This window comes from Daldinia decipiens (genome assembly GCF_022478715.1).
Source record: "Daldinia decipiens strain CBS 113046 unplaced genomic scaffold F4813scaffold_16, whole genome shotgun sequence".
NCBI classification, from domain to species: Eukaryota; Fungi; Ascomycota; class Sordariomycetes; order Xylariales; family Hypoxylaceae; genus Daldinia; species Daldinia decipiens.
In genome coordinates this window covers 39707-66965 of record NW_026054559.1, presented here as the reverse complement: position 1 = coordinate 66965, position 27259 = coordinate 39707, and the positions used below count along the sequence as shown (strand labels likewise).

Below are 27259 nucleotides of genomic sequence, written 5' to 3'. Positions count from 1 at the left end.
AGTTGCGAGCTATGAAAAAAAGAGTAATAGGAAATCCTCGAGGCTGATAATATCATTTGTCCTCGTCTAAACAGGTATCAAAGCTAATTCCCTCCTGGTACAAGCAGGCATATAGTTAAACATTATTATTATTATTATTATTATTATTATTATTATTTTATCACGGAGAGGGTCGAATTGAACTAGCAGCTATATCTCGGAAACACAGCTTGCGAAGCCGAATTGCGGAGTGCGGAACCGATGTGCCGCTTCAATAGTATACGTATCGCTAAAATATTCAAATTACGAGTAGAAACTGAATTCTAGTTCTTAGCTTAGTATCCCTGAGTACATCGAGGATGCTATCTAAGCTATAGAATACTTGACATCACACGTTCTGCAATTTGCATATTCATATTGCTTTCTCTATGAACAAGATTTTGCGTATGGCGATATACAGTGACCCACATCGACGCGGCGACCAATCTACCATAATTAGGGTATGCGTTGCCATTTGATTTGTGCCTCTCCGGAATTGTCCTCCTCGTAATTAAAATAAACGCGAACGCCTGCGCCAGAGACTAAACCTCTAAGGGCGAGTGGCTTAAACTGCAAGCCGCTACTCTACTGCGTCTTGAAGAGCAGGATGGCGCAGTGTCCTAGGTAGAAGTAGATGAAGTGCTTCGTTTCTAGGATTGTGTTAGCTCATACATCACTTACTTCTGTCTTCGGGCGTTTGGAATAAAAGCGGCATACCGTGAGTGACAAAGCTTCCGAAGTTCCTTCCTACGATGCAGTGCCAAGTCGGACCCTTTCGGTCGTCGAACTAGCAAGCTAATTTTAGTATTCCCAATGAAAAGAATCGTTGGCAAGTAGATCGTATAGATAGACGTACGGTGCGCTTGATGTGCTGTGCAATATCCTTCTCGATGGTGTATTTACCCATAGCTTCCTGAGCTGCCCTTGACGTCAGATCATATATATCCATAGTTCCCTAAACAAAGACACATACCGACGTCGACTACCTCTTGTTGCATGTCTTCCGTCTGCGGTTCCGTGTTAGTTAATAATGATCCGAAACCTTATTCATCGCTGGGTAGTTCTAACCATATCTGCGGACTTGATTTGGGCTGTAGAGCGAATTATGTTAGCCAACTATGTATTCATGGCTACGCGTAGAAACGAGAAACGAACCTTCGAGTTTATCGCGGGCACCGGCCGGTGGGGGTGACTGTTGTTCCGCCATCTTGTCGGTTTATAGTGTCGGCTTCGTGGTAACTTAAATAGCCTACATCAAGTATGATCCTTAGTTAGTGGGCATGGCTTCAGACGATAATGCTATAGGACAGGTGGAGTGTTAGAAGCTGTAGTTAATATACGATAAATATACCTAAGCCGAAAGCTCAATAGCAAGAAAAAGGCAATGATAGGTTCTTATACTGTTTGTTATCGCAAAGTGGTTTCGCTATAAGCTTCACGAGGTGACCTTGTCGTGTCGGCGTTGAGGTTGTCGAATGCGTTACGAGGTGGGTGGTTTATGCCCAATTGTTGCGTGTTTGGCGACTTCAGAGGTCGACATGTAAATTGTTGCAGCTATCATTCATCATTGGTCCCTACGACTTGAGAATTAGGAACCCCTGTCATTATCATCACTCCCATTGGTTAATATATGCACGGACCACTGTTACCAACAAATCTAGAGCCAAATTGTGGATCGTGGGGCTGAAGAGCCTCAAGCGGGATGTTTGAACCACGTGATGATAAAAGATTTCTGTCTCTGATAACTACGCGATTTTGCAACTTTTTTTTTCTCTGCCTTTTGGGGAGTTTCCATCACTACCTACTCTTCAACCATTCTTTAGGCGCTGTTAGGTGACCTCGTTTACAAGTCAAAGAATTGAAACCGATTCAACTTTTTTGCTCTTAATTTTGTTAATGTCTCTATAGCCGGATTAGATACCCAATAATCATCATGGATTCATCACGAATCTTCGTTAAAGGTCTGCCACCGAATCTCAACGAGGCCGACTTGCGCAAGCATTTCGCGTCCAAAGGTCACATCACAGACGTCAAGCTGATACCTCACCGAAGGATTGGATATGTTGGCTATAAGAGCCCGGAAGAAGCTGCTAATGCAGTCAAATACTTCAACCGTTCCTTTGTACGGATGTCTAAAATATTTGTCGAGTTAGCAAAACCCGTTAGTACCTTCAGTACAATACCAGTTCGCATTGGCTTAACGCTTCTTATAGATAGCAGATCCTTCCTTGTCTAAGTCCAAAGAAAGATGGGACAAAACAATCCCCAATACGGGAGTCTCTCAGGCGACTATCAAACCGTCTGCCGAGTCGGAATCACAACCCGATAACTCAAAAAAGAGGAAGCGGGATGAGGTTAACGAGTCCGACCCGAAACTACAAGAATTTTTAAATGTCATGCAACCTGCGAAGACTTCAGCAAGCAAGATACACGGTGTCGTCACAGAACTTGCAGATGAACCTCCTGCAAAATATGCTGCACTTGTTGAAGAGGGAGCATCTGATGACGAATACGAGGTTGTACCAAGCCGACGAAAGAAGAGCCAACCTATAGAAAATGCGAAGCTGGTGGTACCAACTCTAAGCGTTGCAGACGGCGGGACAGATGGCCAGCCTCAAGCAGAGCCTGATATAGTCGAAGAACCTCGGGAAGAAGCGGTGCCAACTGCTACTAGCGTTGTTGAGACAACATCAGGTGTAACTGCTACGGACGGCGATTGGTTACGGTCACGGACGAGCAGATTACTTGACCTAGTCGAAGATGAAGATATCGTGCCTATAACTGCCCCACCTGAAGACCAACCATCTGGACCGTCACTCCAGGAGCATGAACCTGAGGTTGTTGATGCGACTCTTGACGAGGATCGGGTTATGAAAGACCCAACTCCTCAACCAAACGAAGACGAGCCTGATATAGAAACTAAAGATGGTACCCTAGACACAGTTCGTAAGACCAAGAGGTTATTCGTGCGCAACCTACCGTATTCTACAACCGAAGACGAGCTTAGGTCGTACTTTGAGCGATTCGGTGACATTGAAGAGGTAAGCCTTTCCCAGAATTTAATTATTTTTTTCCTCGGTTCTATGATGAACCCCAGATAGGGACAGCTGATACCAATGGTATTCGATGAGAAGCCTGGGCCAGTATTTTAGTAGATGCTTTATGTCTGAGAACCATCCCTTCTTCCTTAGTTTCTTCATGTTAGCCACCTTCCATTCCTGCTAAAATGAAGATAGGTACATGTGCCGATGGAAAACTCGGCCAACAATCGCGGAATTGGCTTTGTTCTGTTTGCTAGCTCAGACGATGCGACAAAAGCATTCCAAACAGACCACTCATCTTTTCAGGGACGAATATTGCATGTTCTCCCAGCATCAGCGAAACGTGATCATAATCTTGATGAGTTTGCACTGTCAAAGTTGCCATTGAAGCAGCAGAATATTATTAAGAAAAGAGCCAAGGCAGCAGAATCGAGATTTAACTGGAATTCACTTTTTATGAGCCAAGATGCCGTAAACACATCAGTTGCCGATCGTCTGGGAATCTCAAAAGCAGAATTGCTTGACCCAACCAGTTCTGACGCAGCTGTGAAGCAGGCGATAGCAGAGACATCGACGATTCAAGACACTAAGGCTTACTTCGTAGCTAACGGTGTCGATCTGGACGCATTCAAATCAGGGCCTCGGGGTGACACGGCCATCCTAGTCAAGAATTTCTCTTACGGTACTACGATCGACGAGATCAGAACCCTCTTTGAAGAACATGGTCAAGTTTTGAAAGTACTCATGCCTCCGACGGGGACAATTGCTATTGTCCAGTTCGCGCAGGCCCCTCAGGCTAAGGTGGCTTTCGCCAAGTTAGCATACCGTCGATTTAAGGACTCGATATTATTCCTTGAGAAAGCACCAAAGAACTTATTCGTAGATAAAGAAGCACAAGCTGAAACAGTGCAGACCAGCAAAGAACCCAATGCTGTGCAGAAACTGTCTGCGTCTGAGCTACTAGAACAGGAAACTCAAGAACCTGTCGAGTCAAGCTCGTTATTTGTAAAGAATCTCCATTGGGATACCACTACCGAGGAGCTTGCAAATGAGTTTAAGCATCTTGAAGGATTCAGGTCGGCCCAAGTGAAGACAAAGAAAGATCCTAAGAAGCCTGGTCAAGTGCTTAGCATGGGATTCGGGTTTGTCTCATTTTCCAACAAGAAAACTGCGGAGGCGGCCTTAAAGATTATGGACGGCTATGTCCTCAGAGCGCATAAACTTCAAGTTAGGGCTTCGCATCGCGGGCGTGACGCAGCCGAAGAGCGAAGACAGGAGGACAATGCGAAGAAGGCCGCAAATCAAAGAACAAAGATCGTGATAAAGAACGTTCCCTTCCAAGCCAACAAAAAGGATATCCGGATGCTCTTGAGCACGTATGGTCAGCTCAAATCAGTCCGTATACCTAAGAAGTTTAATTCTACTAGTAAAGGGTTCGCCTTCGCCGAGTTCGTCTCGCCGAAGGAGGCAGAGTCGGCACTGCTCGCCCTGCAAGACACCCATCTGTTAGGCCGCAGACTCATTCTTCAATACGCAGAAGCAGAAGCGATTGATCCTGAAGAGGAGATCGCAAAGATGCAAAGGAAAGTTGGCGGCCAAGCTAGTAAAATGGCCCTGCAACAACTTACAGGGGCAGGCCGTAAACGGGTCAACCTAGCAGGTGACGAAGACGAAGGGGAGATCTAACGAGTAATTAAATGTGTCTATATTTCCGATTTCGTGCCTGACTATACCTCTGGGGCTCTGGAGGGGTGTAGACATTGCCACGTTGGGAACTAGGGACAATGGTTCATTGCGTTATCCCTTGTCAGGGAGAGGCACCCATTGCTGGATCTGGGGCCACTTCCTTATCCCAGGGGTTTGGCATCACAACTAGCTTGCAGATTCATCCCCTCATTCAAGTGGCTTTTGTAACCCCTCCCGATTGAATCTCTATCGGTCCTAGACTTGATGATCCTATATGGGTATGTTAATCAAAACACATTCCGCCCCGCAAAGTTCACCACAACCGCCCCATCATTACCGGCCCGAGACTGGTTAGAGAGCTTCAGAATAGGAAATTAATGCATTCCCGTGGTGAGTCCATTATACAGTTGCTCCTTATCATCTCGATATGATTCTCCTTGCGTGCCAGCAGCATGCGTCTCTTGTCAAAGACGTCACCTGCTTGCCTCGACCTCATTGGTCGTGGAGTCTGTACAATTCGCAGCATATTCTTGACGACGCCCTTGAAACCTCCTAGTGGGTGTTTCTAGGGCCTCGTGTTCCTCTAGGGCACCTTTATTGTTATCCTCCTAGATAGCCAAATAGCAGAAGTCGAATGAATGTAATCTCTATAAGATATAGCGATCACCTCTTCCATGCCAACACTCGAGTCCAGAAAAACTATCTCTAGTTGTAATAGTAATGGGCATTCTCTTTGCCGCTGCCATTCCTTTAAACATATCTTAATTCTGCTTCCCAACGTTCTTGAGCTTTCCCCAAGCATTCTCTAGAATTCTCGCTCTTTTTACAACACATTCTTTTGGTCTTTCGTCATACACATCCAAATGGATTACCCACGGCCTGTCATTTCGTCTCAGAGATACTCCCCAGCATCAGACTACGCATACGAGACGGATCACGAACTAATTCCGATGACACGACAGCCTCTTGGTGAATCCACAGGCAACGTTCAACCACATAATCTCGCTGCTCTGGCGCTGTGTAATCACTCCTTATCACCACCTCTGCGTTCTATACCAACACCACCTATAGTCCCAACACAGGCTTTGACCTCGACCTATGGGACAAGCCTTCGAGGCGGACGTTCTTTACACCGAGATGTATCATTACGAGAGTCACCAATGGGTTATCTAAGGGGCAGCAAGAACCCCATCTATGCTTATAAGCATTTCGCCGATTATCGTAATAAAGTAATGCAAAAGGAGCTCGAGAAAGAAAAACCGATATGGCCATTATGGTTGGAGGATGCTTTCCTCGATGGTAAGCAACACTGACTCGGCAAATCCAGAAATAATTTGTACTAACTTTCAAAAGCTCTTCTGTTAATCCCACAGATGGGCCGGAAAAAGTTCAGCTCAAAGACCATCCTATACGGGCGGAATATGCTCATTACAGAATATCTATGGATCTACCACTGGCTTCTACATCCCCCACAGAACGGAGAGGCCATCCCAAACAGACAGCAGAGGGAGAAAGATCCGAACGGAAAGCCTCATCCGATGTACAGGGGACGAAAGCAAGTATCGAGCCACATCCAAGTTTTGAAGGGCTTCTTCACAACGTTGGTCACTTGTGAGTATACCTAAAGCTGTCGAATGTTAAGATAACTAACACCATCCCCAAGTCCACTTCATCTTCCCAAGTAAGAAAGATGCCAAGGAAGATGATAGGAAGTTGGTAAGGGATGACGACGATACGGAATCCTTTAAGAACAACCGAGTACTCATTTCTATAGCCGACGGCCGACTTCCGGACGAACGGCCAAACTACGAATATTTCACTCGCCTCCTGAGTGCTGATAACGATGTCTTCCTACGACCAAAGCAATGCTGGATCTTTGTCTCATCATCTCAAGTCACCCTCAAAGAGAAGCATGTCAAGATGGATGACGGCACTACGAAAAAGCAGGTCACAGGGTGCACACCTAACGGACACTTGCTCGGAGAGTCGGACTATCCTCACCTCAAGCTCAACGACGGTAAGGATTACAAGGACCTACCACGAAACGGGGAGCAACCGACCGTTCTTCTACATGAATATACAAGGCCGCTCGCACAAGAGAAATCATCATCCATTAAGGATATCTCCAACCGGTGGGATGTCCAGTTCCCGGAGCTCAGGGAGAAGCTCCTTGCTGCACTGGACGACACACACCCGTCAGATGAGAGGACATCACGCTGCGTGGTGGGACCTTGCGATACTTTTCAGTTCGAAGTAACGCTAGATCTACACGCAACGTCCAAGTTTCCCGATGGATCTGAACTTAATGGTATGGTGGAACTCGCAATAAACCGACCCGAGCTACACAACCACAGCTGGAGATCCGTGACTTCGGTTGTGAAGCCGGACGAGTTGCATATCTCCGGGTCAGAACCTGATTTCTGGGATCGCAGCAACCCCGTCGAAGTCATCGTCTCACATCGCGTCGGATGTAACGGTGTAGGTCGATGCGATTGCGCATCTCGTGGCACTCGCGATACTATCGGCGTCCCATTCCCGGCTGCTAGCTGGGCTAATACCTTCATCAAACTAGCGCCGTACGTAACCGCGGAACGGGAGCGTCGAGAACGTCGAGAGCGCGAGCAAGATTTAAACAGAGGATCCCAGCCTTCTCGAGCAGAGCGTGAAAATGCAAGAACGAAGAAGGAAGACAACGCGTCAGAGAAGGACGGCAACAAGATGCCAACTCCTAAAGAACTACTATCTCAGGTAGCTATGTATCAAGAGATCTGGTCTACACCTAATGACGGCCCCAGTAGCGGTAGTGAGAGTGGGAAGCGCGGATGGACGCGCCGTGCAGTCATATTATGGACTTTCGCCCCTGTGCACGACCACATGGATGAGAAGGGAAAGACAACTACTGTTACCGCCGGTACCAATTGGCGATTCCTAACCAAGGTTGACCCGACCTCGGAATACCATCAGCAGCGTGCATACATGACGAACTCTCCCTCCGTTTCCCGCGACAACGTCATGTCGCCTAATCCTGGCTACCAAGCCCACCTCAACGCTTCCATGCACGAGAACCTCAGCGCGGCATATGATACCGCGCCTGTTCTGCCGTCAAATACACTACCCAGCCAGCATCAACACATCCAACACGCTTCACATCATCACAACCATCACCATAATCATAATCATATACCCCCTGGCCTAGATCTCCTAGAAGGTTTTGACAACGGCCTTGTCACACCTCCACCCACAGCGTCGTTAACGGGTGGATATCCGCATAGCTTCGATGATAGCGGTAGCGTAGACTCGGCGCTGCATCATCAGTTAAGTTACATATCTGACGGCACAAGCGGTGTCGGTACCAATACCATTCCTGCTGAAATAGCCGGTAGTAGCAGCCACAACGGCAGCACTAGCGGCACAGACCCTTTCCTGTCCGGCCTCGGTGTGCCAGTATCCTCTTATAATGACAACTGGGCAATTCCGGCACGAAGCAGCGGTCTGAGCCTCGACACTACCGGCTGGGGCGTCGGCGTCAGCTGGGCCGATCCAACAGGCGGTCTCACCAGCGCAACCACAAGCGCATCGGCAGGCGAGCCACTATGGGCTAGCTCCCTCCCCGGCACCGTCAGCGGACACAACTCGCGCGACACGAGCTTCAGCGGCGCCAGCACCTCACACTGGGCCGAGGACAAAGAAACTTCCCTATGGGCGAGCAAGGCAGAGCATCCTCATTCTCATCAGTACACCACCGCGCAGCAGCAGCAAGACCCGTGGGCAACATGGCAGCCTACGGGCGCGGAGCAATCCGCTTGGAACATGGACGCGCAGGACTTCGGGCTGGATCTAGGGGTAGGGGCTACGAGTAGTAACTCTGGGCTCGCACATACGCATATCAGGTCGCACCCACAGGTCGCTGGACGCAAGCGCTCGCGTGAGGATAGCCTGGATGCCGGCGCTGATGGCAGCGATACTGTGTACCCCGTGCACTCGATGCGCAAGTTGTCGCATCCGACTGCGCTTCCTGGTAGTCGTGGCCAGGGCCATGACCAGACGGGGCAGAATGCGCCCACGGCTATTATGGATGATGGGCAGGGGTTCTTGTAAAGCGGTGGTATCCATCGCCATCTACTCTTTCTAAATTTTACTGTCGATCTACACTATAGTCTACAGTTTTCGGCGTCAGCCAGCTGGCCATATTATGGAGTCTGATATGGTTGGGATGTCAAGTTCATCATGTATTTGTAATATACACCCAAAGGCGTTCTACATGGGTTTCTCCCTCGGCCTTTAATCAGGCGCCGGTTGCTTATTAGGAGAAATTAGGATACGGGATAGGACGGCGGCAAAGGTTTTTGTGTTTAATGAGTATTTCCTCGTGGACTGCGTCTGTATCATATCAAATTCACATTTATGAAGTTCTGGTACGTGGTCGTTCTCGTTTAGAAACATTAGGTACATATCTATATACCACATACATGTGATAGTTATATACTTCTTCAAAAGTCTTATCACGACGCCATGGTATCACAACATAGGACAACTGCCCAAACATCGGAGTAAGATAAATGTTATAAATGTTGGCGGAGTAGCAAGGTTCCACGGCGGAAGACCTCAAATCTAACAAGAGCAGAGCAGAGCTAAATAGTTAAATATCCGAACCGGCCCCAAAGAGATCTCGTGTTTCAAGAGCGAACACTTGGCAGGGAAACGTTCTGAGGTCTTGGCGAGCGATAACTCTCGATTGGGAATCAGTTTCCTTACGATGCTACCGCGCGGATCGGCAGCAGGGAAGCCCCCTTGCTCTTATGGCTAAAAATGGGCGAATAGATGATCGGCTTAACTAGCAAGGATACTGTGTGGCGATTAAACAACGATAATTGAACGATTGTGAAACAGTGGTGGTCTAGGTGTGCCAAGAAATTTCTCAAAAGCTGGTTGTCGGCTTCGACTGCTTGACTGCGCGGTGAGTGTCCCGTCCGCCACGCTCAGAAGGCCGAAAGTCAGTGCCCAATCCTTCTCGTAGACGGGGGTAGGACAAGAACGGGTATTATCGTTGGGATTAATGCGTTGAGAAGGCGAGATTTGCAAGTTTGCAAGTTACCTAGCAACATGAAATCTAATCGCGCTCTCGTATGTCTGAACCCGAAGGCGGCAAAGAGACCATTTAATATCCTAGACGCTTTTTAATATGAAAAGCAATAACTAATTTTAAGCTTATCTCAGCCGAAGAATAATATCGGTATCAGATTTTGCCTTATGCGGCGCTTAGCGGTTGCACGAACGGGATGATCAAGTGGGTATTCCCTCTTTCGACGATCATTCCAGCTTGGGTATCTCCTGTAATTTTTGAGGCAAAGCGCGTAGCAACGGGAACACGAGACGGGTCGCGGAAACAATTACAGAGGTTTACGGGTCATTAGTAGGTAAAATATGAGGACTGCTCAAAAGCCTTTTGCCGAGGCGGCGGCAAAGTAGCCAACCAAGTCGACCAAGACAGAGAGGGTCGCGACGTTCATGATACCGGAAGCCACCGTCATTTCGCGTGGCCTCGAGTAACGGTCTCTCAAATAATATGAAGGTAGGGCATTTTAGTTAGGCCATAGAGATAGGCCAGGAAAAGAGAAACAAGAAACGGCTGGCTTGCCGCTACAGCTTGGCAGATTGGTAGCCTCTCGATGCGATGAAGTTCTGTTGCGTTTCGTCGCGAACTGGGGTGGGCATCGGCACTTGATTGGTCACGATGCAAAGAATTAAGAAGAATGGAACGACAAGACGGAAGATTATCCACAGATAATGTGGGGAAATCTGAACCAAAGGCGCTACGAGATGAGGTAATTCTACATTAGATACAGTAGAACCTCATAGGTCACTTTTATCACTTGCAGCAGCAAAAAGATACATATGTTTATCGTTATCGATTTAGGTACCTGCATACGCTAAACCCTAATCAGATAGATCCCGCCATGCTGTGTCACGTACCTGGTTACATTAGGTTAAGCCCCGTCCAACCCCAAAGCCCAACCTTACCATCCACATGTTTATATGTGAGGTACGTACCTAACTTAGTCGAATAGTTGCATTATAAGGTGAAGGTCTAGAAAAAATGCGCATCCCATCTACAGGCATGCATGAACCCCTATCCCAGACAGAACAGCCGCTGCGAATAATGTTGACCTATCGTGTCTCCCGCGCTATTCTAGTAGATACAGACAAAACGCTCCACGGTCCCAACCTAACCCGAGAACTTGGCCGTCATCATGGGGCCGGGACTCTTAACATGTCAAGATGGGGCTACAGAAGTAGGCTGTAGCTTTATATGATTATTTCACCCAGTCAGAGCCGCTGTTCTGTTACAGGGAATTAAAGTCCCGTGTTATGTTAGTTAACTATTGCATGAAACTTGCATGATACTTTCGTACGAGTCCATACTAGATTTCTTTTATTTCTCCCGATGTCGAATAAACCCCCAAGTACTTCAGATTTAGGTCACCAGGTATAATATTCTGCAGTCATCCAGCTCGTCTACGCCTTATCTTACAGGTACATAGATTTGTGTGTGCGGGACTACCCGTTTCTAAGTACCCGGTTGTTAAGTCGTTTGGAATCGACGGGAGTCAACCGAGAACTCACACTCTATCTACCAAAAATTCAACCCACAGACTCCGTGAACAGTTTGTCTGTCAGCTTTAGCACTTGGTCGTTGTGGTGAATTTTCATTCGCAATCACCTGTGTTGTTCACCTTGCACCATACACTAAACTTCTCATCCCGTACCTATCACGCATCATCCGACCTTCACACCTCACCAACTTTACAACAACCAGTCACGACCACTTTTGTTTGTAACAATTCCAGAAGAACAATCCGCCTTGTCTCGTTCTTATTTACTGTTCAACAACGAGGCCTATTGTTCTTTTCCCGAGGCTTCTTTATCCTCTCCCCTCACAAAGGATATAATTCTGCCTATTTCTCTTAATTACCGGGGCAACTCATCCACATCCACCACGCCGCGTCGTACTCGTTTGTCTTTTTCTTCTTCGCGCAAGTCGCATAAAACCTTTCTTCTTTCTATCTTCGAGAACAAGCTATATCATACTATTTACACCTTCCTTGTTCATCGAACAATCCCTTTCAACCTCGCAGACATAGAGGAACACATCTAAGACACCTTTTATCCCCTCGAGGGCCTACTTCTTCTAGTCTTATCTTTTCTCGCAGGCGAGACAATCAAGTCAACACCAGACAACAAAAATTACGTAAAACCGTCTTAACTTACTTCAAGATGCCGCTCTACAGCATTTCCAAAGCGATTTCGCTTATACTTCTCGCGGCCTCGGCCGTTGTTGATGCCCATTCCTGGGTCGAACAAGTCCGCAAGATCGACTCTACTGGTGCCTTCACAGATCCCGTAGGCTATCCCTTCGCATTTATGAACCGTTCAGCTCTAGGTTTCATCGACGAGAAAGTCCAGAACAAGATCTTAGATACTACGACTAATCCACCCGTGTGTAAACCCAAGGCCGGTACTTATGATCATCTGGACCGACTCACCGCAGCTCCTGGAGACTATATCGCCCTGCTCTACCAGGAGAATGGACACGTCACCCAGCCCAACCTTACACCGCGCCCATACCGTGATGGACTCGTCAGCGTCTACGGTACCCTCCACCACGAGGACTCGGATGGTATTAATGATGTTCTGGGATCGTGGACTGCCGATGGAAAAGGCGGCAACGGCAAAGGTAAACTTCTAGGAACCCATTTCTACGATGATGGTCAATGTTACCAAAACGCCGGTCACAACTTCGCTATCCCCATTTACGCCACACGCTACAAGGAGCATGGCCTAGAAGAATTGTACTGCCAGACCGACTTCCAGCTTCCAGAGGATCTCCCTAACGAGGGGACCTACACAGTCATGTGGGTTTGGGATTGGCCTCTCATCACGTCCGACACTACGAACGTGACCGAGATCTACACATCATGTGCTGAGATCCAACTTGAGGCCCCCAAGGGTGGTAAGAACACCCAGGTTAAGTTCTCAGAGAGTAATCCCATCAACAAGGCGGCCATCAAGTCCCAGCTTAAGATGCAGTTCGAGGCCACCGGTTTGGGAATCGGAACCAACCCCCCAGCTGCACCTACCGAGACTCCAGCTACATCTACGAATAACGGCAGCCCAACCTCAGGGACTGCAACTTCGGTGGAAACATCCACGTCGAAGAAGCATCATGGTGGAGTCAAGACCGTTACCGTTACCGCGGATGCTCAGACAACAACCAAGTGGCAAACAGTCACCGTTGGTGGTGGTGCTGGAATCACCACCAGACGGTCTGAGTCATACGCAACTATCAATCCTACCCCTACCCAGAACGCCTCTACTTCGGCGAAGCAAGCCGCGCCTACTTCCATCGTGCCCGTCACATCGATCTCTAAGTTCCTGAAGGCACGGGCAACAGGACAGGCGCGACGAAGCAACAGCTATGCATGAAGGAGAGGACCTCAATTATTTGAGGACCGTATAACCGGCGTTCAACAACTTTTATTCCCTTTTTGATACCCCTTTATTGAGCATTTTCTATTAGGGTTTCTTCGTTTGCACATATTTTTCCATATTTCCTTCTGTTCATGCATTCATACGCCTGACGTCTGCGCCTGGACGCGCCTTACGACACGACCGCATACGAGAACACGATACCCCCTTTTTTTAAGTCATGGAATGGCATCGTATCACTCGTTCGGAAAGCATAGCGTTAGCGGTCGTTACTCGGAACGGAAGCGGAGGGCATTTGTATTACCGGATCAACTCATGAAGCAGTGGGGGATACGGGATATGGCAGATGGCTTATCGCCGGGGGAATGGCATCTATCCTAGGGTTAGGATGGAAAATACCCCGAAGCCGGCTCTTAGGTTAGGTCGGATGGACGGACAGGAAGGCGTTTAAGGATAAGGAGGGGGGGAATGTTACCGGAAGGGAAGGGAAGGGCTTACACAAAATGCATGCATGGAACACGGGTCAATCGCATTTTCATGGAATATGAATCGTTTCATTTGTGTATTACGACAGTAGCTAGATTTACTGCGATGAATTCAGCCGGTCGTTAATAACCATTGGCTTTAGTAAGACCTCGTGATATATCGTCGACTAATTCCCGAGAGTACTAGACCCCTGAGAGATAATGCAGTAGTTCTTCGAGCTTAATGGTAGTTGAAAAGTAAGATATGAGGCTCGACTTATAAATAAATAGCCTCTCCTTTTATCCTTCCCGACTTATCAGATCTCTCGTGCCTGTATTAGATCTCGCAGCAAGTGAATGCGGCCCGTATGCAGGTCATCTCTTGGCAATGTACCGCATCCTACATACATACATCCATAGAAACACAGAAGAAGGGAACCAATCACACCTAATATGAACACATCACGCAACCGAATTGGGGTCCGGGATGAATAAATACGAAGCATCTCCCTCGATATTTGTGTTTGTCTCGGGGGAGAATGACATATTGTAGTACCTGTTTCTAAACTATAGTAAAACAACAAGAAAAAATTGCAGTTTATTCCAAGTCTAGATATTACAGAGCTCTCGATAGAGTGCATTTTACTACATGGAGGGAATTAAAGGAGGTCCTTCGTGGGATGAGCCGCACTTTGATAGTGCTTGTGGATGATTTGCATTACCTCTTCAATATACGAGCTTTCTACTACCACAATATAATAATAGTTCGGAGCAATTCCTGCCTACACTTCTACATTTGATAGCTTAAATCATTCGTTGTAAGTATGCCTCTATTTTGGCTCCGGTATAGAAATAGGGCTTCGCTATGTATTAGTCGAGGCTAGCAACGTGGCTTGAAAATAGGTTCAATAGACTATTAGCATTAAAGCTGACCACTCTCGAACTCTAGTTCGAGCATGACCATATTAAACATCTCTGTTGGTAGGTACGTACGTTTATAAAAGGAAATAACAAGTGATAACTGTAAAGCAATGGTGTTGAGACGGTGTATTAATGAACGTCTAAGGAAGAAAGAATCTACTTGGAGATGGCCAGCAAAAGCCATTCCCTTTATACCCGTAAATGTGGATACCTTCTTCCGTATCGGTGATACGGTACCTTACCTCCGATAAGGTACTTATGTACCGCTGTGATACAACCATCAATCTCCATGCTTGTTCTTACCACGGTCTGGTCCCAACACCGCTGAGGGTTTCGCCTCTATCGCTTCTCTCGCTCTCATCCTTTAGAGTAATTCGGTCTACTCAAAGCAACTACTGTCTGTGAGCCAGATGGAAGCTAATTCGGGCCAAAGACATTGGAAGAGGTAGATTGTAGAGCCGTTGAGAGGGTGATGCATTGTCTTACCTAAGGGTCAAATGGACAAGGCCGCCCGATAGCCTTGTTTCTGTCCTCAGATGGAAGAACCGTACTGCATTTTCTTTTTCATTCGCTTAATGTCCATAAAGCATAAAACCACTACCTACGCCATGCAAATCAGTTGTCATCAAATTCTAGTTCACTCCCCGAATCAGTCAGATCGCCGTATATGACCTCGCATGCGCCAGCAAGCGGCACATCCATGACAGCATCCGTTCCTTCGTTCCAAATATTCTTCCAGTCGAGCTGCTTGGCTCTCTCCTCAGTAATGGGCTTCCTGGGTTCGTTCGGCCGTATCCTGTCCTTCTGATCAATGGTAGCGATCTTAGCTGCCTCATCGACGATAGTCTCTAGCGAAGTCATAGGAAGGGTAAGGATCTCCGTGTTGTATGCCGCGAGCGCAACGTAGATGTAGACTATGAGCATGACTAGGAACGATGGAATAGCTAGGGCCCACCACCGATTAGGATAGTAATAGATGCCCAAGGCATGTAAGAACGGAGAAGGCAGATATGCCCATAGCAGATAGATGAGAAAAGTCAGAGACGAGAAGAGGTATAGGACGAAGCCGTAGTACTCGTACGTGGGCACCTTTGGGGATGCACGCGGCACCGGCTCGAGGTCGTCGTCTGAGGCATCGGGAGTGGTAGGCCGTGATGGACGGAGTAGCGATGTTAAGGACGGAGACGGAGGCAATGGTGTTGGAGGTCGGCCATAGAATGGAGGCGCGAAATAGTTCTGCTGTAATGGGGGTGGAGGTAAGGCCTCTTCGTCGCTGGAGGATGATGCATCGGATTGGTTGTCTGAGAGGAAGTCTTCCTCGTCCGAAATAAGCGACATCTTAGCTTTTCTTAGCTTTTGTATGTATTGTAGAACTCCCAATGAGTTCCTATTTAAGATATTGGTTATCGAAATCCAGCTGGGGGGAGTTATGTATACAGCATCATGTTATGCTCTCCGGTTCGGTGTCGCAGCCGTTGAATAGCATAACTTTATGTTGCGCATTGAAGATTCAAGTTGAAGATTAAGAAGTACCGAGGTACCGTTAGAGTGTTTTATCCAGGTACAAGCAGGAAGAGCGCGGTCCACTTTCTTTACACTTCGAGGTACATATGCATGTAAGAATATGCATGTAAGAGGATGCGGGTACATGTATGTACTATCCACCAGCCACAGGCACGACCACAGGGCTAGAGAAGCTTAGAGCTCCAACCTTCGACGCGAACCATCGAATTCCCTTCAATTCCCACCACAACCTTGTCGGAGGACTTGTTCAATTTGTTATACAATTGGTTACAAAAATTGTTATAACCGATATAATGTCTTCTCAACAACCACTTCCAAATACACAGCAGCCGCTTGACGTCTATGGTGGAGGTAAGTATACCAGCCTCGTCTTCTCGGTTCGCGATTCTTTTCTTTACTGCCTATACTAACACATTCCACTAGACGAAGTATCAGCCCTCGTCCTCGATGCCGGTTACTGCCACACACGAGCTGGTTTCGCAGGCGAAGATGTCCCCAAATCGGTCCTCCCTTCTTTTTATGGCAGCGTAAAATATGGCGATGGCGAAGCTGCCACGTACCGCGAAGTCTTTGGCGACGAGTGCTTGATCCCCCGCGCCGACTTGGAGATAAAAAACTACATGTCGCGCAGCGAAAGCGTAGTCGAGGATTGGGATGCTGCAACTAAGATTTGGGAGCATACCCTCATCAAGCGCCTACAACCGGATAAGCCAACGCCGCCTAGTAAGAATGGTCTTAACGACCCGGCTGAAGACGGAGAGGGCGACGTCGCTATGGAAGATATAGAGGAGCAGGAAAAGCCCCTGGCTGAGAATCCTCTGTTGATGACCGAAGCGCCGTGGAATTCCGGTAAGGCGCGGGAGAAGTCGATAGAAATTGCCATGGAGAACTGGGGTTGCCCTGCATTTTGGCTATCGAGAACGCCTGTATGCGCTGCGTTCGCCGCCGGCAAGGCTTCTGCACTAGTTATCGATGTCGGTGGTGCGAACACGAGCGTTACAGCTATCCACGACGGCATGATCCTAAAGCGGTCGATCCAGAAGTCTCCGGTGGGAGGACTATGGTTGTCACAGCAAATCCGGACCATGTGGGAGAACAACGACCCTAAGATTGACGTCGTGCCGTCTTTTATGATCGAAAATAAGACCCCTGTGGATGCGGGAGCGCCCGCTCAGGCGAGGCTACGCAAATTCCCTTTCGAGATTCACCCGTCGTTCCGTACCTACGAGGAGGAGCGCCTCTTGACCGAATACAAGGAATCAGTCGTCGAAGTCTGGCGAGGCCCTGGTAGGTACTCTAATCCAGGCAACGAGGACCTCGTAAGGTCACAGCCCGGCCGCGTGTTTGAAATGCCGAACGGGTCAAATCAGATGTGGAGAGAGCAGCGGTTTAGAGTTTCGGAGGGCATGTGGGATGAGACAGCAGCGTTACCAACGACGGATGGTGTAGCGAAGGCTCAGACTATTCCAGAGCTGATCAAGGCTGCCATTAATGCGGTTGATGTAGATCTGCGACCTAACCTACTAGGAAACATCGTCGTGACGGGCGGCACGAGCTTGCTCAACGGATTCGGCGACCGTCTAAACAACGAGCTAATGGCCATGTACCCGGGCATGAAAATTAAGCTCCATGCCCCCGGCTTGACTACGGAGCGACGCTTCGGTGCGTGGATTGGAGGTAGCATTCTCGCAAGCTTAGGAACGTTCCACCAGATGTGGATCTCGCGCAAGGAGTACGAGGAGAACGGTGCGGGAATTGTTGAGAAGCGATGCAAGTAGTCGTCACAGGCCCCCGTTGCAAGTTCATGATAATAAAAGCGGATATCTATCCGCTCAGGCGTCCGGAGTTTGTAGACAGCCAGGCAGGTAAGCGGGCTGGGGCTCCTTGTATTTTCTACTAGGACACAAAATTAGGACTAGGCAATAACTTTACATGAAGATCAAGTCAAAATAGAAATAGATGATTCTCTATGCTGCTTTTGGTTCACTAGGTAGATGTCTAACCTATGTGATCCCGCGACGCCTCTCCGTCTGCCCCTTAACCCCCTTTTATATTTGTTCCCGTTGCATGTATCACCACCCGTTCCATTTCGGCCAGACATCAATAACCTCGTCCTCGCGCCCTACATTCCTAGAATCTACAATTAAGTAGTAAGCATGTCCCGCACTCGCAATACACGAGTGATTCGGCCAAATCCTTACACGTTGGCCCACGCTCAGCGCAGCCTCATCTGCCTTCCGCCCAACCCACCGCAACACGCCGTGCTCCTGGCTAATCTTCGCGACCTGCCATCCCCCATGAACTTCGGGGAAATCTGCGCCCGGCACCGGTTGGGAGTTAGCTAGCACCCCCCACGGCATCACTAGCCCCCACGCTGAGTACCGCTTCCCATCCGGCTCCTGGCACGGCTCGCGCCCCAGCGCGATGCTGCCTGCGTTTACGACGGCTTCGGCCGCGTTGTCTGGGCCGCGCGCGGGGTACACTGATGCTACGTCCGCAAGGATGCTGATCCCGATCATGCTGCTGTTGAGCAGGGAGAGGTCTCGCGCGTGTGCGGCTAGTTGTTGGATATCGAGGGTGGGGTACACGCCGGCGTGGACCTCGAGCGCGAAGGAGGAGGCTTTAAGGGTTTTGAGGAGTGTTTTGAGGTGTTGGGTTGGGACGGTGGTTAGGATATCTGCGCCGTTGGTGCCGTGACCGTTGGAAGCGCCGTCTGTGGACGCTAGGTCGGGGTGTTGGATTGTAGTCGCCGTAGGAGTTGCGCCGACGGAGAGGACTAGAGGGTCTTTTCCCGATGCTCGCTTATCGCGGACAACTTCGGCTACTTGCTTTAGCGCTTCGAATTCAGCTCCCAGAATTCCCATGGCCTCCCAGTCCTTGCGCGCGGCGTACGAGTGCCCGGCGTGGCAGTATACGCCTAGTAAGACTGAGGATCCGGCTTCTTCCGAGGCAAGTAGCGCGTCGATCAGGGCGTTGCTTGCGGGGCTGCCGGGGACGACACCCGCGCGGTTGGTTCCTACGTTGACTTTGAGGAAGACTAGAGGGGGATTGCCGCTAGATTTGGAGGCCAGGGTTGCTAGGAGAGATACTTGGTCCACGTGGTCAATCATGACTGATAGGGCGCCGGCGCCGAGTTCCGCAGACACGCGGGCGAGCCGGTCGAGGCATGATGCGTAGAGGGGGAATGAGTAGAGGACCTGCGTATGTGATAGGAGTTAGAAGACCCGAGGAATAGAAACGGGTATAAAGGGTGTCCGCTCACGTTGATCTTTCGCCCTTTGTCCCGGTATTCTTTTAGTAGGGGCACGAGCCTTTCCGCTTCGATAACCGTGGAGACTATCAGGTTTACCGGACCAGAGCTCTTGTCTCCTACTTGCAGTCTCGTGAGTTCCTCAGTCTAAGGGGGGTGATCTGGTTAGCCCGGTGCCCTTTTCTTTGTGATAAGCATCTATAACACTCCGAGATTAACAAATCATACTTTGTGGGTTTTGATATGTGCCCGCCAGCTAAGCTGCAGTCGCTCAGCAGCTTCGAGCATCAAATTGCAGTTTGCCTCGATCTTGGCTAGATCTAATACGGCAGTTGGCGTGATAACCTCGCTGAGGCTCTTACCCACGAACTGGGCACGAAGGAGATCCTTGTTTACTTGCACCGCCGCCATTGTGGTGATTCCCTTGCTTTGATCCGTTCGGGCTTGCTTCGTATTAGTTACCTAGCGCTAGTTGTCACATAGATCCCGCGAGCTCGGTATTGGGTTGGCTTTAGCAGGTAACGGCTCGTTGATCTGATTGTTGTCACAATTGTTCCCGGTAAGCTCGACATGGGTAGGGATAGCTATAATACCCGAGTAGGTATTAGGTTCACTTATACTCGGTGCCTTACATCGTAGAGTTAGGACTAGGAATACGCCGAAGGGCGCTTGTCGACGCGTGACCCACCGACCGCTAGAATAAGTTCGGTATACTAACTTGGAGCTGGTTGGGCTGTCATGCACCACGACGAAACCACATGCATCGTAAGTGTGGTTCACGATGTAACGACTCTTACATGAATGGGTTCGTACGTTGCGTCATGGTGGATAGGCTATCAAGTTAAAACATGTTCGTGTGTAGAATTTAGACCGAGTGATCAATTACTATAGACGATAACGTAGATAGTGTCTATGCTTTTGCTTTTGCTTTTGCTTTTCTTTCCTTCATTTTCTCCCGTTACGCCATCGCCAAGATAATACACGTTTCTCTTACGCAGCCATAATAGAAACTCTTTGCGTAGACGAAAATGGCTGAGTAAATAAATATACTACGTAGCCTAACTCGCGTTCCACCTGTTCGGGTCTAAGCATGTAAGTGCGGTAGCTGTACGCTTATCCGGGCTAAAAGAACGAAGCCTTTTGGTGCCTCAATATCACTCGCTAGCGTGGCATTCGGATCCGCACCCGCACATACTCACATAGAAATCATGGGGTTAAAATCCGATTATTATATTGTGGGTTATCTTAGGATATTGCTTATGATATATAGGGGGTAAGCTATAGCTTGATATCTGTAAGTTTGTCTACTTTGACTAGGAAGATCATAGTTGAACAATAATAGCCTCATGGATGACACTTATTGTAGCTTAACAGTTGATATCCTAGATAGGACTTTGTATATTGCCTTATTCTGGGACTATTAGAATAACTGTTGTACGCAATCCTACAGAAGCTAATCAATCATAAGGGGTAAAATATTGAACTTGAATAATTACAGGGAAAGTAAAACAAGAACCGAGCTATTCGAATTTTGGCACGACTTTCGCTAGAAATCCCAACGTAGTAATGCTATCTTAAATATTGTTGGGTTCTGCCGATACGTGGTTGATAGTGATTTGGTACCAGTGCTCCTCCGTTCACATGACTTCGGTAAGCTACAGCAAAGTCTGCATTTTTCACCGGTTGAGACTTTTATAAGCACATATAAAACGTCGTTATCGGTGTGCCTACCGAATCAAATATCCTATGAGAAGGCCAGTGTTGTACTTGATGCAGGATTCCTAGAGGGTTGCGCGGCAACAAGTACGACGTCAGACTGTCATGTAGAGAATGTTCCTTTGTAAAAGGACCTTAAGATCTCAGTACGATTTTGGCCTCGGGTGCTCCGCGAATGCAAAGGCCATGCTGCGGGGTAATCATTGCAGCAGACCTACGAAGTAGTGCGTAGGGAACTTGAACTTCGACAGACGTCGGACAGAGGGAAGAAGTGAATAGGTTTATATCAAGCCCTGATAGAGTAAGTTTCAAGTTCCCGACTTGGTATAATCACTTGGTCTTTTATAAAGTGAACCTGTTGACTTCTAATCATATAATGAGGGAGAAACAATAGAGACATCTGAGATTATGACTAGCAAAGAGGATGTCTGTTTGAACAAGTGTGAATGTACTGTTGTGATTAATATTAAAGCCTTGCGGGAATACCTCATATACAATGGAGGCAGTTTTTTATTGGTAAATACATGTAGGTTAGGTAAATATTTGGTTTCACAACATTTGCTGAAAGCTGACGGATAGGCACTTTGGGAATAGGCCAGCTGACTAAGTAAGTACTTCCGTAGATATTCCATACCAAGGTAACCGGCAACCACGATTTACGTAGGTACCTGCCATTTAGCCACATAATTGACCCACAACTTTTGGTTCTTTCTTTCTAAGTGCTATGTAGGTAGGTATGTAGGTCAAGCTTTTGGTTTTTCACTCCCCAGGATTCAACTTCTTCCACACCTCATCTTATGTACACTTCTTGATATGTGTGCTCAACTATTCCTAGTATTGAAGGTGCATTCAATGTACTACGTGTGTTGAATCCAAAAGACACATGGCTACCAGAAACTATTTGATTTCTATTTTTTTTAATTCGTCTTTTTTAGTCTCCTTATTGTTAAGAAATGCTCATCTAAAATCTCGACATACCAATCTATCTTCTAGGGCAACCCCCGGGTACATGTATATAACTTACCTAGTAGGTACGTATGGTTCAATCTTGGTCAAGGCTTCCCCCGCGGTTTAGAAGGACGTATTCTGTATCTTGGTACCACTTTAACGCGACTTCCCAATTTCAAGCCAGTACCACTCAGCTCATTGACTTATCTACGAATCAATCTCAATTTTATCCCAAAGAGTCTATTTTTTCTGGTCTCATCTAGCGCGTGGTTTGCTTGCTAGCCTCGCGCCTCTTTGGTTCTATATTTCGGATGAAGTTCATACGCGTGGCGTCTGTATTATCCTGACATGAAGTAGCCTAGCACATTGCCATCCTTCCGTTCGCGAACGTCTCCGACAACGTCGACAAGTCCCTTTCCAACGCCAGAATCGCGCAAGATACCATGGACGGTTTAATAGCAAGTTCCCCGGCCTCGGGTCTGGTTCGTGTAGATGGGGTCACCATTAAGGAGGAGGAGCCCGATCACGACCAGCTAAATGGACAATCATTCAAGACTATCGATTGGGCTGCACAAGAACAGCAGGATGAAGATGATATCAACAAAATATTTTCGGATGAGGGAAGGGTTAGTATGCCGGAAAACCTCGAACTATTTGGCGATAAAGTAATCGACCAGACGGATAAGGCAGTAGACGCCATCGATTTCGAAGATATTAGCGATAGTGACCTAGCTTCGGATGACGGTTCTAGTGCTGTTGGTGCGGGCATCTCGCAAGTTCCTGGTCTTACTGAAGATGAAGGCACAAGCCATGAGAACGAATATATAGACGACCTCTTTGGAGGCGGCCCCGAAGGCGAACCCGATTTTCCATCTTCACCACCTGCAGCCGACGCGGCAGCGGAGCAACCCTCGGGCGGCTTAACTATGCCAACCAAGGCTGCACTAGTGAAAGAACGCGACGTTACGGACGAGGCTTGGAAGAACATGTCATTTGAGGAGAGGCAGAGACTCAATTTCCCCCAGTATAACCTGTCCATAGATAAATGGATGAACCAGGTCAGCAAAGAAGACACCACAGTTCAGAAAGTTCCTGAGAACGTAGACGAGCTCTTGGCGCAGAAGTTCCCTGGTTTTGCAAAACATAAGACTCTCTTCTTCAACCAGCTATTCCCAGAATGGCCCGCGGAATACATATACAAGGAACCCCCGAATAAGGACAGGGATCCTCCCGAGTTTGTGCCTACCAAGCTCGAGCTGGAACTGGAAGCCGATTCCTCAAAACTATTTAGGATCCCGGAGAGTGCTCTGGCCGCTCAGAGAGGCGGTTACAATGACGAAGAGGACCGGGGCTTGGACGCGACGGATAACTACTCGGACACCTCGAACTCAGAACAGTCACTTATTGGGGGCTTCAGTTTAGACGAGATTGCCACAGTATGCGACGACTGGAGCTCGTTCACGCATGGCGACTCATCTATTCAGAAGGGTACCGCTGTCGTCGATAACGATGACGAAATGGATGATTGGGAAAGAGAATTCTTGCAGCCGCAAGCTACGAAAAAGCGACGTAGATACGAGCCCGGTCTCCCGAAAATATCATCGTATGATACTCACCATATTGACGACTTCCTCGGAGAGACACGACGAGCTAGCAAACAGGTCAGGCTAGACTATGACGACCCATACCTTTTGATTGATAAAGATGGAGGGAAGGAGCGACCATCTAAGCGCCCGAAGGTCGAGGAGAAAACCAAGCGAATGGCTAACGGCCAGCTAAGAAGAGATGTAATGCATCACTTTAATCTCTCTAACGATGACGCGTACGAGGCGCTGAAGGCAAACCACAAGAGCAAAGTCAGGGCCACTCTGTCTAACCTTTCTGTCGAGCACAGCTTGCCGGCGCTCAAGCTGACCTTCCCCTTCTACCGAACCAAGGTTGACGTCAAGCCTTGGGAGCATCACCGCAAGAGGTTTGAGCTAGACAAGATCGTGAAGCATGCTATTGGCGTACGCAAAGCTACGAAGGTTAGGCGAAAAGATACGAAGGGGAAGACCAACCAGGAGATCTTCCGTAATACTAAAGATCTCAGCTTAAACGATAACTCCACAGCAGTTCTCTTCGAATACTGCGAGCAATTCCCCATCATGATGTCCAACTTTGGCATGGGTAGTCGCGTGATCAACTATTACCGCCGCAAAGATCGAAATGACGAGGATAAGCTCCCGAAACTCGACATCGGTGAAGGTCACCTGCTACTACCAGAAGATAGATCGCCCTTCTCTATATTCGGCACTGTAGACCCAGGCGAGACGGTCCCTACGTTGCACAACGAGATGTACCGGGCGCCGATCTTCAGACATGAGCCTAGGCCAAATGATTTCATTCTCGGATATTCAACAAACGCTACCGAAGGTCCGAAGTTCTATCTTCGCAAAATTGATCATGTTTATACAGTTGGGCAGACGTTCCCTTCATTGGAGGTGCCCGGTCCCCATGCCAGGAAGGTCACAAATACGTCGAAGAACCGTCTCAAGATGATCGCATATCGCATGATGAAGAAGAAGGAAACGCAGGATGTGGGCCTCAACGAGATCACGCCCCACGTATTCGAGAAGCCAGACCCACAAAACAGGCAGAAGATGAAGGAGTTTCTTCTGTATGATAGAGAGAGGAAGACATGGGTTTTGCCGGAAGGGCAAACGCTCATGGACGAAGCTGCCATACGATCCATGATCAAACCAGAAGATGCCTGCCTGATCGAAGCTATGCAAATCGGCCAGGAGGCGTTAGCAAATGCCGGCTACGATCCTAAGGACAGGGAAGACGATGATGAAAACACAGAAGAACCATTAATAGCTAGAATGGCACCGTGGGAACTTACTAAAAACTTCATCGATGCCAGCGCGGGTAAGGCTATGGTGGCCCTCCACGGCGAAGGCGATCCTACCGGCCATGGCCTTGGATTTAGTTTTATAAAGACCTCTATGAAGGGCGGCTATATAAATGCTGTTCAGGGCCCTTTGGCCACTTCAGCAGATGCGATTGAACGCGAACGGAAGGCGAACGGCGGCCATTCGTACAACGTCAAGAAGCAGCAGGACATGTATAACGCAGCCATTCATCAGATCTGGGAGAGACAGAAGAGCACACTTAGCGACCCTACTACGCATGACGACGCAGATGTTCTCGATACAGCTAATGAGGATGATCGCTTCAATTCAAGACAGCCAGATACGACCCCTGCGCCGGTAGATGACGGACGTAGCCAGTTTAGCCGCTTCAGCGCTACTAGCCGTTCAGGCAGGAAGAAGCTCAAGATCATTCGCAGGAAGCGGAACGAATCCGGAGAGATAACCACAGAAACCATCGTCCTAGATAATCAAACAGTCATAAGGAGCTATCTAAGACAACGCCGAGAAATTGAGGAAAAGAATAGAGAGTAAGTCGATCCAACTTGTCGCATACAATAGAAATCAGCCTATGCTAATACAATTTTTCAACTTTAGTGTCTATAGTCTGCAGCCTACTGCCGATGCGGATGACAATCGCGAGAAGCAGAAACTGTAAGTACTGATGTTAAATACCTCAGAAAAGAAATCTAACATCCTAGTAGTGTTGACAAGGAGCTTTCGAGGCTCCTCAAGAACCAAGATCGACGCCAAATCCGCGAGAAGCAAGGCAAGAGTAAGAAGAAGAAGAACAACGACACCAACCCTGACGCATCTCCGGATCCGCCTGCTGGTGATAAGGCATCAGCCGGCACGACTCGAAAATGTGCCAACTGCGGACAAGTAGGACACATCAAAACAAACAAAAGGTACTGGCATTACTGCTCTCTTTAGACTTGCCTTGAACATTATGATCCCTAAAACTAGAATCACGTCTCGCGCTGCTACTCGGCCTATAACGTTGCCGATACTAATCGCCTTGTTCTTAAATATACATAGACAGTCTTACTCGTTTCCTATTAGGCCCCGCTCTCTTTATCCCGTTCATATACATAGTAATTACAAAGTCATCATATAAGCTAACTTCCGATATAGCAAATGTCCCCTGCTTAACGGGACAATCACAACGAGCAATGGGGGCGCCGACCATGGCGGATTTGGCTCTTTCGGAGCGCCGTCTGCCGCACCATCATCGGCTAACGAGTAACGGGAAATAGGAAGACGTTGAAGGCGGTTGTGGTGGTTCAATTATGTTTTTTTTCAACAGATTTACGTTTGACGAATCTCGATTGTATGGGATGATAATTGAGGCGATGTGGACTAAGGCGAGGCTGCTATAATTCTCTAGTACGACTGGTGTATAGCTATTTCCCCTTTTCCTCCCCTTGTCTTCTCGGTCACGCCGATTCATTTCTTTGAGGTCCCTGGATCATAGGGCAGGTCGATTGTTTTTTACCCAAAAAGGCACTAGGGTGGTAATTTCGAGTTGGTTGATACACCCAGGAATGGTTCGGGGCATGACCAAATTTGGAAGCATAGGCACGGTGTTTAGGTTCGAGAATGGCTCTACATAGCTACAACAATATTCTCAAGGGATATTTGCAATTTGCTTTCGACGATGGAAGGTCCAGTGCAACCACCTGCTCTACGTGGTTGGACTGCATGTAGTTCTCTGTATACAAGTCTCCCGCTCCAACCCTCCAACCGAACCCCTGGAATGGTGGTGAGCGCCTAAGCAGATAGGACGGTAATAACAAAATGGACTTGATCATTTCTAGAAGACTTCTGTAGCAGCGAAACCATGTGCCATGTGCTCGAACGCCTGCATATTGCTATACTTAGAAGCAATTGGTGCGAGAGTATTACCACAAACCCGCTATGCTGTCAGCCTTTAGAGGTATGTAATACTGACGTGCATGTCCGTGCCACGTGGATGCGGAGAGCTCTCCGGGTACGTCCTGATATATCTTTGTCTACCTACTCTATCGTTGCATCTCTATTCGTGTTGGAGAAAGAAAAACTTTTCTCTTAATTCCTTTTCTGATAACCTAGGCGCCTATGCAGCTACTGCTTTAGCTATTCTCTATCTGCAGCAATAGAAGAGATGCGGTGAGGTAGGTAGTAATGAAAACTCTGAAGAGGAACGCTTATCTGGAAAGGTGGTAATCAAATGCAACAGTACTTACGGAAGTGGACTCAATATTGCGACACGCGTATTATTTGCAGATAGACATTTACCGCTAGAGACAAGAA

At 48.1% G+C, this 27259-nt stretch overlaps 8 protein-coding genes across 8 annotated transcripts; 5 read left to right on the top strand and 3 right to left on the bottom strand.

The window, feature by feature from the left end:
* Nucleotides 1–282: 282 nt before the first annotated feature.
* On the bottom strand, nucleotides 283–1554 carry F4813DRAFT_358986 (dynein light chain type 1-domain-containing protein). Its single transcript, XM_049243285.1, has 6 exons — nucleotides 1174–1554; nucleotides 1087–1109; nucleotides 992–1025; nucleotides 875–936; nucleotides 736–805; nucleotides 283–668 (listed from the first exon to the last, which is right to left on the bottom strand). Exons 1-6 carry the CDS (start codon nucleotides 1223–1225, stop codon nucleotides 604–606), a joined length of 306 nt encoding a protein of 101 aa, XP_049099554.1. The 5' UTR covers nucleotides 1226–1554; the 3' UTR covers nucleotides 283–603.
* A 397-nt stretch (nucleotides 1555–1951) lies between these two features.
* F4813DRAFT_389323 (uncharacterized protein) lies at nucleotides 1952–4745 on the top strand (the record flags this gene model as incomplete). The annotated part of the gene is made up of 3 exons (XM_049246814.1): nucleotides 1952–2179; nucleotides 2232–3059; nucleotides 3255–4745. 3 exons carry the CDS (start codon nucleotides 1952–1954, stop codon nucleotides 4743–4745), a joined length of 2547 nt encoding a protein of 848 aa, XP_049099553.1.
* A 695-nt stretch (nucleotides 4746–5440) lies between these two features.
* Nucleotides 5441–8935, top strand: F4813DRAFT_69196 (uncharacterized protein). Its single transcript, XM_049248776.1, has 3 exons — nucleotides 5441–6044; nucleotides 6099–6356; nucleotides 6409–8935. The coding sequence occupies exons 1-3, from the start codon at nucleotides 5609–5611 to the stop codon at nucleotides 8841–8843; spliced, it is 3129 nt and encodes a 1042-aa protein (XP_049099552.1). The 5' UTR covers nucleotides 5441–5608; the 3' UTR covers nucleotides 8844–8935.
* A 2831-nt stretch (nucleotides 8936–11766) lies between these two features.
* F4813DRAFT_358971 (uncharacterized protein) lies at nucleotides 11767–13795 on the top strand. Its single transcript, XM_049243284.1, has one exon. It carries the CDS (start codon nucleotides 12021–12023, stop codon nucleotides 13227–13229), a length of 1209 nt encoding a protein of 402 aa, XP_049099551.1. The 5' UTR covers nucleotides 11767–12020; the 3' UTR covers nucleotides 13230–13795.
* Nucleotides 13796–15127: 1332 nt separating this feature from the next.
* On the bottom strand, nucleotides 15128–16159 carry F4813DRAFT_69160 (PIG-P-domain-containing protein). The gene has a single exon (XM_049248775.1). It carries the CDS (start codon nucleotides 15953–15955, stop codon nucleotides 15233–15235), a length of 723 nt encoding a protein of 240 aa, XP_049099550.1. The 5' UTR covers nucleotides 15956–16159; the 3' UTR covers nucleotides 15128–15232.
* A 168-nt stretch (nucleotides 16160–16327) lies between these two features.
* On the top strand, nucleotides 16328–18102 carry F4813DRAFT_358968 (Actin/actin-like protein). Its single transcript, XM_049243283.1, has 2 exons — nucleotides 16328–16492; nucleotides 16565–18102. The coding sequence occupies exons 1-2, from the start codon at nucleotides 16435–16437 to the stop codon at nucleotides 17917–17919; spliced, it is 1413 nt and encodes a 470-aa protein (XP_049099549.1). The 5' UTR covers nucleotides 16328–16434; the 3' UTR covers nucleotides 17920–18102.
* F4813DRAFT_358967 (putative serine dehydratase domain-containing protein) lies at nucleotides 18103–20285 on the bottom strand. Its single transcript, XM_049243282.1, has 3 exons — nucleotides 19620–20285; nucleotides 19404–19538; nucleotides 18103–19338 (listed from the first exon to the last, which is right to left on the bottom strand). The coding sequence occupies exons 1-3, from the start codon at nucleotides 19800–19802 to the stop codon at nucleotides 18214–18216; spliced, it is 1443 nt and encodes a 480-aa protein (XP_049099548.1). The 5' UTR covers nucleotides 19803–20285; the 3' UTR covers nucleotides 18103–18213.
* Nucleotides 20286–22418: 2133 nt separating this feature from the next.
* Nucleotides 22419–26048, top strand: F4813DRAFT_69066 (uncharacterized protein). Its single transcript, XM_049248774.1, has 3 exons — nucleotides 22419–25497; nucleotides 25574–25621; nucleotides 25672–26048. The coding sequence occupies exons 1-3, from the start codon at nucleotides 22499–22501 to the stop codon at nucleotides 25898–25900; spliced, it is 3276 nt and encodes a 1091-aa protein (XP_049099547.1). The 5' UTR covers nucleotides 22419–22498; the 3' UTR covers nucleotides 25901–26048.
* Nucleotides 26049–27259: the final 1211 nt, after the last annotated feature.

Bases quoted from the DNA above. Each gene is read 5' to 3' on its own strand.
- F4813DRAFT_69160 (XM_049248775.1), bottom strand. From the start codon at position 15,955: ATGTCGCTTATTTCGGACGAGGAAGACTTCCTCTCAGACAACCAATCC.
- F4813DRAFT_358971 (XM_049243284.1), top strand. From the start codon at position 12,021: ATGCCGCTCTACAGCATTTCCAAAGCGATTTCGCTTATACTTCTCGCG.
- F4813DRAFT_69196 (XM_049248776.1), top strand. From the start codon at position 5,609: ATGGATTACCCACGGCCTGTCATTTCGTCTCAGAGATACTCCCCAGCA. The intron at 6,045-6,098 runs GTAAGCAACACT...AACTTTCAAAAG, and splicing joins GGAGGATGCTTTCCTCGATG to CTCTTCTGTTAATCCCACAG. The intron at 6,357-6,408 runs GTGAGTATACCT...ACCATCCCCAAG, and splicing joins CTTCACAACGTTGGTCACTT to TCCACTTCATCTTCCCAAGT.
- F4813DRAFT_358967 (XM_049243282.1), bottom strand. From the start codon at position 19,802: ATGGCGGCGGTGCAAGTAAACAAGGATCTCCTTCGTGCCCAGTTCGTG. The intron at 19,539-19,619 runs GTATGATTTGTT...CACCCCCCTTAG, and splicing joins CACATATCAAAACCCACAAA to ACTGAGGAACTCACGAGACT. The intron at 19,339-19,403 runs GTGAGCGGACAC...TCACATACGCAG, and splicing joins ACAAAGGGCGAAAGATCAAC to GTCCTCTACTCATTCCCCCT.
- F4813DRAFT_69066 (XM_049248774.1), top strand. From the start codon at position 22,499: ATGGACGGTTTAATAGCAAGTTCCCCGGCCTCGGGTCTGGTTCGTGTA. The intron at 25,498-25,573 runs GTAAGTCGATCC...TAGTGTCTATAG, and splicing joins ATTGAGGAAAAGAATAGAGA to TCTGCAGCCTACTGCCGATG. The intron at 25,622-25,671 runs GTAAGTACTGAT...ACATCCTAGTAG, and splicing joins AATCGCGAGAAGCAGAAACT to TGTTGACAAGGAGCTTTCGA.
- F4813DRAFT_358986 (XM_049243285.1), bottom strand. From the start codon at position 1,225: ATGGCGGAACAACAGTCACCCCCACCGGCCGGTGCCCGCGATAAACTC. The intron at 937-991 runs GTATGTGTCTTT...CGTCAAGGGCAG, and splicing joins ACAAGAGGTAGTCGACGTCG to CTCAGGAAGCTATGGGTAAA. The intron at 806-874 runs GTACGTCTATCT...TTAGCTTGCTAG, and splicing joins CACAGCACATCAAGCGCACC to TTCGACGACCGAAAGGGTCC.
- F4813DRAFT_358968 (XM_049243283.1), top strand. From the start codon at position 16,435: ATGTCTTCTCAACAACCACTTCCAAATACACAGCAGCCGCTTGACGTC. The intron at 16,493-16,564 runs GTAAGTATACCA...ACATTCCACTAG, and splicing joins GCTTGACGTCTATGGTGGAG to ACGAAGTATCAGCCCTCGTC.